Source organism: Micropterus dolomieu, linkage group LG23 (assembly GCF_021292245.1).
Source record: "Micropterus dolomieu isolate WLL.071019.BEF.003 ecotype Adirondacks linkage group LG23, ASM2129224v1, whole genome shotgun sequence".
NCBI classification, from domain to species: Eukaryota; Metazoa; Chordata; class Actinopteri; order Centrarchiformes; family Centrarchidae; genus Micropterus; species Micropterus dolomieu.
The window spans coordinates 6958631-6967501 of record NC_060172.1 but is presented as its reverse complement, the minus strand read 5'-3'; the positions used below and the strand labels follow the sequence as shown (position 1 = coordinate 6967501).

Here is an 8871-nt window from a genome sequence, read left to right as displayed (position 1 = left end):
ATTTTTCATGTAAAAATATTTCATGTGAATATTTCCTGCTTGTCCTTTTAATTATTCTTTTTTACATTTAAACCTAACAAAACAAGCATTGTGAAGGTGTCACTTTGGGCTCTGTGCAATTGTGATAATATTTCTTACTATCTACAGAACAATCAATTAATGACAAAAAATATCAGGGGATTAATCCATAATGACAAAAATCATTAATTGCAGTCTGATACAAAATAGTTCAACCTCAACCAACTACAGTTGGAAAATCCTGCTTTTACATGAATGCATGAGGAATAATAATCTAATCATATAGGAAAACAGTCATGAGACATTTTTATTAGTACTTATTTTATTTATTTATTTAGTACTTTTACTTTTAAACTTTTAATTACATTACATTATTTATACATACCTGCTTTTACTTGAAGTAAGAATTGCGATGCTTTTACTTGTAACGGAGTATTTTTACAGTGAGGTATTTAAGTAAAATATTTGAATACTCCACCACTGCATGTAGACCACATGAAAGCACATAAATCGCCATTTTTTGTTTTGATTTTTATTTTTAAAGAATTTTTTCCCTCAATGGAATAATTCTAGTCCAGATTTGACAGCTCTAGGCGTAGTGGTTTTTGATCTGGACCTGAGTTTACCTTAACTGCCGAATCGGAGGCTAACTTCAGCGTGGCTCTCTGGTTTGGAGATCTATTCAAGTTCAGGTACAAAAGTAGTAGTAGTATTTACTACCTGATATATTTAGCACTTAAACTGAATAATTCTCATGAGATTAGTGCTGAAATGATCAGCTGATTGGACTGGTGACCAATATTTAAAGGGGTACTTCTGAAATGTATTTTTGCACTTTCATGAAGTTTGTGGACCAGTGAGAGACCGATTTTAAAGCAGTATTACATTGCAAGATGTGAACGAGCAAAGGAACAGTGAACAGTGAACACACAGTACAGATGTCGTTTGGTGCCACCTTTGATTCGATCGTTTTCTTAGGCTACGTCAATAACAAACGTCCTCCACATGCGGTGCACCTGCTGCTGTGAAAACTGAATCGTTGGTGGAAAAAATCCAGAAGACGAGTTCTGTGTCTTTTTGTCGAATTTATGAAACATACTGCTGAAGGAAAAAATCAGCATAGAAGACACATACAGGGAGAGAGAGAGACAGGAAGAGGCGGAGCAAGCAGGTGTGTTTGCAGTACAAAACCACGTTGCTGGTCTATAAAATGTCAGCAAATAGTGAAAAATGGCTGGATGGTTATATTAAATGTTGCCAGTTCATTTTCTGTCGCTCTTAAAATGTCTTTTAGTTTGGCTTTGTGAAGGTTCAGATCACAAATCATCACCGCAGATTACTTGTGATTCAATCGAGCAGAGACAATCGTGGCTTGTTACTCATTTTTGGTATTATTATTTTTTTTCTATCTTTGCCTTATGATACAACGCTGATATGCAGCTCTCTCTCTCTGTTTTTCAGGTGAGCTTGTGGGCCATAAAGACTTGGTGTCGGGCTTTTCATTCTGTCAACATGCAGGACAGAGTCACATCTGTGTCAGCTCCTCCAATGATGGAAGTGTTCGCTTCTGGGACTCAGACAACAAGGTGCTTATAAGGGAACATGCAGCTCATCAGGTGAGTGTTTACTTTCCTGTCCTGGTCTGTCATTGCAACAGAAACTGTTTCTGTTTTTGTGTGTCATGCTGATGCCCCCTGCAGGCTGCAGTCAGCTCTGCACCAGCAGCAGAAAAAACTAGGAGGCAGCCACTCATTTCCCACAATTCCACGACTCTCTCAAGGGCATTTTTGAAACAGTTGTCAAGGTTAGAGAGGGCATTGCTTAATTACTTTCCATTATTTGCGTCAAATTATGCCTTTAAGGGATAATTCTTCTGTGGTTTGATCTGAAAAGTAGAAGCCACAGACTGACGGCATGGTTAGGCTTCCTTCTTTGAGAACAGATTCAGGCCCTGAAGAGGTCTGAATTTCTTTTCATAAATAAACCCAACAGTTGTTTTTTTGCACACACACAGAGCCCCATCTCAGCGGTGCATTGGTCTCCGGTGGATAAAAACCTGGTGGTGTCGGGGGATGAGAAAGGCATTGTGGTCTGTCACTGGTACAACACAGGAGACACCGCCAGCTTCTTCCCTGAGCCCAGGACCATCTTCTGCCTCACCTGCTCCCCTCACTCCTGGAGCTCTGTGGCTGTGGGGTAAGACGACCACAGTACAGTTCACTCTCGTGGATCACAACTCTTAAAAATGTTTTTTTTTCAGAAATTCAACCAAAAATATGACTTATTTCAGCGGTGCTTACTTTGCTTATGACAATTGTATTTTCCTACCCCCTAAAAGTCCCACATGTCGTGTATTTCATGAATACCAGGGATTACTTTTGATTTTAGAAGATCTTAATTTTGACATAGCCCGTCTGTGACTGTATATACATTTATTTAGAATCATTAGTGAAGACAAACCAAAACTAGAGCTCAACGGAAACATCGGTGTGCCAATATTATCGGCTGATATATCGGTATCTGTGTTTATAACAGCTGATAAATAACAATTAAAAAAGAAATGGAAGACAGATCCTTCAATCATATGTTGTTGTTGCATCATTTGTCCACGACTTGGTGCTCTGCAGCTCCTCTGTTGGAAAGGCACAAAACCTTCAGAAACGCAGCAATCACCTGTACTTTTGTTTAAAGTACTATTAATATCAATAAAAAAAAGTTATTTTTAAACTGCATTGTGTCATGTTATAATGGTGAGGTCTCAAAACTGCACGTAACAAATTTTAGGGATAATATTTGTTTAAGAACCTCGGCCGATCTTTCAGATTACTGGATTTTAAAATGATAAAATATCAAAATATCAAAACATCGGTCTTAAAAATCCCGGTCCGCCTCTACCCAAAAGTAAATCCTCTGTGTGGATTTTCATATCCTTCCTTTCATACTTATATGCTGCACCGATCTGTTGATAAACAATATATTCTTAAATAAACAACATTTACTTAACTTAGTCAATCTTAGAAACTTACATTTATTTGCATTTCTTCTTAAAGGCCTTTTATAAAGTATTTCAAATCATGACCTCTGAAACAAGCATCTTCAGACGTCAGATTTCAAATAGATACATACATTTATAAAGTTCAAAGTCAAATTCATCATTTAGCTACAATAACAAAGTGGAATATATCGGTGATTGTAACGGTGCTGTCATTATTCTGTATAAGATACAAAGACGGGATGATCGTGCTGATTGATGTGAGTAAGAAAGGCGAGGTGATGCACCGTCTCCGTGGACACGACGATGAGATCCACTCGCTGGCGTGGTCGCCGGTGGCCAGCGAGGAGGCCCTCTACAGCAGACCTGAGGACACTGAAGGTAGGGTTGTGCGGTCACTTTAACAAAACACCAGATTGGTTTGGTGCACGCCCAACATCTCTCAATGCAGTAGCTGCTTTTTTTTTCTTCAGTGTGTCTTAATTCTGCACACTACATCTGTCAGGAAAAAACATTAGAAACTTATGTGGTGGTAAAAAATGTTTTGTGACGTGTTTTTATTTTTATCCTATAGCAACCAGTGGAGTGTCTGCAGGAGACGAGAAGGGCTGCTATCTTGCGTCTGGAAGCAAAGACCAGACCGTGAGGATCTGGAGCACAGCGAAGGGAAAAGGTATAAAGATTTTCAGCCAAGGTCTGACCAGCATCAAGTTTTGGATTGAAGCTCAAATAGCCAGGATTTTGTACACACTCTATTTCCTACTCATGTGTATTCTTCCAAAAAGCTTTTATTTTCACGATTAATCGACTAATCGTTTAGGTTTTGAATTGTCAAGACACTGTGAAAAATGCTCACCACAATGTTCCAAAGCCCAAAGTGACGTCTTCAAATTGCTTCTTTTGTCCAACCAACAGTGCAAAACCCAAATACTCTTCATTTACCATCATAAATGACAAAACATAGCAGCAATTCCTTTCATTTAAGAAGATGAAACCAGCAAAGCGATCATATTTTTGTTTTAAAAAAAGGACGGAAACGATTAATCGATTATCAAAATAGTTGTTCATTTTCTTTCGACCGACTAATCAATTAATCGACTGCATCTTTGCAGCTCTACTTTAGAAGTTATCTGTAGCTCATTAAGAAGCTCCAAAACATACTGACTGAGTAATAAGTCATTTTTTTCATAGCTGTATATGAATTTAGAATAAGGTTCACAGTCCAGGGAAAAAAGAGCAAAATACAAAAATTCTGAATGTATTTAAAATTTTTATTTCATGCACATCAGTAACATCTAGAAAATAAGGCTGTAACAATTCGCCTTACACCAAAACAACAAGGGAAAAGAAACATTACGCAAAATATAAGGTAAGATAGTTTTTATACCCTGTCAGGCAGCACACACGAGGCTCGGCCGCACTCCGACACAAACAACACATCGAATAGATTTCAGAAGGGGGTAAAAAAACCAAAACCAAAAAGATGCCAGGTGAAGTGTGGCAAGACGCCGCAGTCAGTAATATTCCAAAGTTAACTTGCGCATCCTCGCCACAGTCTGTTTAGCTGATGGGGTGATGCAGTAGTCCAGAAAAGTCCCAACATATAATCCACCAAAAAGTTATTCCAAAAACAAAGCTAAATGTATGTTTATTTTTCAACATCGGGGGGGGAAAAAAGAAGCTCAAACCCACAGAGAACTAAAGTCCCACTGCTGATGTCCTTTAAGAAATGATGGTGATCTTAATCCTCTCCTGCCCCCTGCAGGTGTGATGACTCTGAAGCTGCCGTTTGTGAAGAAAAGAGGCTCTGCAGTCGACCCCGGGGTCAAAGAGAGACTCTGGCTCCACGTCCATTGGCCGAAGGGACGACCAACAGAACTTGTGTCCAGCTGCTTCTGGTACACACAGGTCTTATGAATCAGAACATCAGAGGAAGCCTGATGAAACGTGATAACAGCAAAGCTCAGCAGTCAGTCACTGGGGTTTTTCAGCAGTGTTGGATTTGCCACATAAATTTGGCCAGTTGTTTTGCATTAGTAAACGTTGGATTAATGCTTTTCCTGCGTGAATTGCAGGCTCTAGTTTTAGCTCAGTATGGTATAAAAATCACTGCATAGACTTTAAAACTGGGATTTCAAAGTCAATTTATACATTTTTCACATTGTTTTGTCCTAATGAGTCATGATATTGTCTCATGGTGATGCATTTGCAAGCACGGGCTAATAAAGATTATTTTAGAGTTGTAGTTTAGACAATAAAATCTACCTACTCGCCAGTAAGTTCTGTTTTTAGACCACTTTTACTGTATGTTTATGTAAAAAATAATAATAAACTTTATTTATATAGCACCGTTCAAAACACAGTTACAAAATAAAAAGTATATTTTAAACAAAACGAGAATACAACAAACTAAAAGCCGTAAAATGTTACACGTTATAAGTGAGAGAGAGTAAAATGAACTAAAATGGCACGTGGGGGAAGTTTTCCCCTGGCAGAAAGGGGAAAACCTCTCCTATGTGCATAAATACATTTTTTTTAAAAAGACAAAACCCAGTTTGCAGCCCTGATCTCTTCTGACAGGTCATTCAGCAGTCTCTGAGCCATAACTGCAAAGGCTTCTTCACCTTTGACTGTAAATCTGGACCTAAAGACAACCAGGGACGATGCATACAAGGGAGCGTGAAGGAGCATCAGTATCTTGAAATCGATTCTAAAACCAACAGGTAGACAGTGTAAGGAAGCAAGGATCGGTGTGGTGGGAACATGTTTCCGGGCAGCTCATCCAGAGTTTGGATGAGCTGGAGGGATTTACTGATACCAGACTAGACCAACGGACTAGATACGAAGGCAGCAGTTTCCAGAGTTCTGGGAGAAAGAAGTGATCTGATCCTTCAAATGTTTCTGAGATAATGAAAGCAGAATTAAACCATTGATTTGTCCAGGCTGAGTTAATTGTCGTGCAGTGGAAAATCATATCTACCAGACACAGGCACACCAGAAACTCACTTAGTGGCCTTAAAAGGGACATGGGGTGAGACAAAAATGTACATACTGTACACTATCTTCTACCAAATGCTTTAAGCTACTGTATGAGCATGCTTGGCTTATTTGTATGTGTGTATGTCCGTTCCCAGTGGTGAGTTGGTGATGTGGGACTTGACCAGGACAGGGAAGCACAGGTGGACTCTGTTTGGGACCTCTTCAGAGGGTCAGAACCACAGCAGGATCATCTTCAACTTGAGTTCAGTCCACTTGCAGGATAACAGAGAGCTGCTAATCAGCACCTCCATGGACAGAGAGGTGGGTCGCCCGTCTCTGGTCTGACTAAGAAACTGACTTTAGGTTTGGTAACCTTTCATCCTGTCCGGTTAGAGGTATTTGACGCTTGAGTCGAGACTCACTTGACGTTCACAGTAGTTTCAGCCCTGCTTTCACTTCTGTTTTAAAAATCCAAACATGTGTGCATCAGGACGTATTTGACATTTTCTCAAAACAGAAAGTTATAAAAGAGGGAAAAACATGAATCGGCTGAACTTTGGTTAAGAAAAACCCGTGTTGAATCAAGACTTTTAATCGTTTGCAGAGGGTGAACTCAAGCACGTGATACTTCATCAGGTTTGCTATTTGTTGCAAACCCCCCCCCCCCCCCCCCACTATCATTGTTTCATCATCACTATCATTGTTTCCAAAAGGGCATTTGGTTGAAAGCTGCTTCATGTTGTTGCAAGGAATGCTTTCAGCGAGTGTATTAGCAAAGGGCCCTGACTGAAGCATTTATTTTCCAGATTAAATGCTGGGACCTGGCCTCTCTGGACTGCTGCTGGACTCTGCCCACCCTGGGTGGTTTCGTCTACGCCCTGACGTTCTCCCCTGTGGGTGCAGGGTGTCTGGCGGTGGGTGTCGGTGACAACATGATCCGGGTGTGGAACACACTGACCACCCAGAACCAGTACGACACCAGGTCCTTCTGGCAGGGCATAAAGTCCAAGGTCACAGCGGTGAGATGTTTTGGTTTGATTAGGTTTTGTTTCCCTGCAAGTTTGTCACGGTCAGATATTAACAATGTTGACTTCTAAAGGGTGTAACAAAGCATTTAGCTTAATTGTTTTGTAATTAAATTTTTATTTGTGGTTTATAAAACAAAATATTCGGTGTATGTATTTTCTGAAATGTATGAGGTCTCAGAGCAGTGAGACAAAGAAAACAGTGACATTGTTCTTTCTAAATGTCAGTTTTTTAATAAAATCCTCCACTGAGCTGTTGATAAGACCACGCAGACTCCTATCAGCCACTCGCAGCCGTAAGATTCAAGAGGGACATTTGTAAACATGCTATGACTCAGACTGTGATTTATCAGTTTTCACTGGAACCTGAGGTTTATGACAATGACTGTGAACAATATCCGGCATCCAGTGTAGAGCTAATATCAACCCGGCACATCTGTTTCACTCCGTTGCCCAGAGCAGGCAGAGCGTCTGAGAGAAAGTTTGTGGAGAGGATTATTGTGATTAGTTTAGACTTGTCAGCAGCCATTACTCATTTCCGAAACTCAAAAGCTAAGCTAAGAGATAATATTAACTGCATTAACAAATGTTTTCATTCACTGCAGCTGGCGTGGCACCCAAAAAAAGAAGGCTCCTTGTCTTTTGGAACAGACGATGGTAAAGTTGGTATCTACGATGTCTTCTCAAACAAGTAAGAGTCTTGTTCTATGTGTTTTTTTTTCCTATGGTTTAATCGCTCTAAGTTATGGAATCTAACAGTTTCCAGTAGTTTTATCATATCGGTCCACAAATACAAACTTTAGTTTCACACGTTAAAGTTTTTAACCCACTGCAGTTTATTAATGTCCAACTGAAATTAAATTGATTTGAGTTTTTTTTTATGTCAGTGTAAAGAGGAGTACATTTATATTAAATGTATTTATTTCTGTAGTTTCAGAAGAGTGTCAGTCCGAATACGGTTGTTGCAGACAAAGACATTATTTACATATAGCCACTCAAATACTATTGTATAAACTGTACTGGCTGGCAGCAACACTGACTAAAAGCCAGTCAACAGCTTGAGACACAACATGTTTGGCTGAGACATTAGCTTTCCATATTAACCTTCCCCTTCTTAAATACAAGCATAGACAAATTTATTGTGTATCACCTTTGCAGCTTTATTCTTCAATCATACTGCTAACAAAACACTGGATGCCACTGCAGTTTGTTTATGTTGTGTCTTGGTTCTTATACTGTCAGTCAAACAGCGGCCTGCTCAAGGAAGCTGTTTCCCTTCCTTTCAGTAACATAAGAATATTAACAAATTTAAAGGTACCCTATGGAGTTTTTGTCCACTAGCTGCACGGACGATCATGCCAGTGGTGTGATTCACGTTCCAGTTTCATGCTATAACGCACAAAGAAGCGTAGCAATGTGCCAACAGAAGCAGCGAAAGAAGTGTGCTTGCATGCAAATAGGAATATAAACAATGCATTTTTTCAGATAAACTTTGCAAATGTTTTATGAGTAATGAAATGCATTCCACACATTTACTAGACCTCAACAATGTACACATTGTATTTTGGTAGGAAACACTGAATATAAACATAACTTCTACTTCACAGGGCACCTTTTAAAAATATGGATCTGATTTTAAACTGCAAAAATGGCTGACTTGGAATTTTAGCTTGGAGATTCTTCTGAAAGTCAAGAAGTTAAATCATTGCTTGTTTTTTTTTTTTACTCGCAGCCTTGTGGGTCTTTCTTATAATCCCTCGAGGCCCCTGGGTTCCATTTTCCTGCAGCTATCATCCATTCCTGACTGGCCAATTGTTCTGCTTCATATCCCCTCAGACCTCCTCAAATATCGAGCTC

General features: G+C 39.5%; 1 protein-coding gene across 1 annotated transcript in view; it reads left to right on the top strand.

Moving 5' to 3' along the window:
* gemin5 (gem (nuclear organelle) associated protein 5) overlaps positions 1–8871 on the top strand; it is a 19074-nt gene that overhangs the window by 2610 nt on the left and 7593 nt on the right. The window contains exons 2-10 of the mRNA XM_046039571.1: positions 1480–1634; positions 2033–2214; positions 3240–3391; positions 3585–3683; positions 4776–4908; positions 6145–6310; positions 6796–7008; positions 7620–7705; positions 8851–8867. Coding sequence (XP_045895527.1) covers positions 1480–1634; positions 2033–2214; positions 3240–3391; positions 3585–3683; positions 4776–4908; positions 6145–6310; positions 6796–7008; positions 7620–7705; positions 8851–8867 — 1203 coding nt within the window. The remainder of the gene's footprint in view (positions 1–1479; positions 1635–2032; positions 2215–3239; positions 3392–3584; positions 3684–4775; positions 4909–6144; positions 6311–6795; positions 7009–7619; positions 7706–8850; positions 8868–8871) is intronic.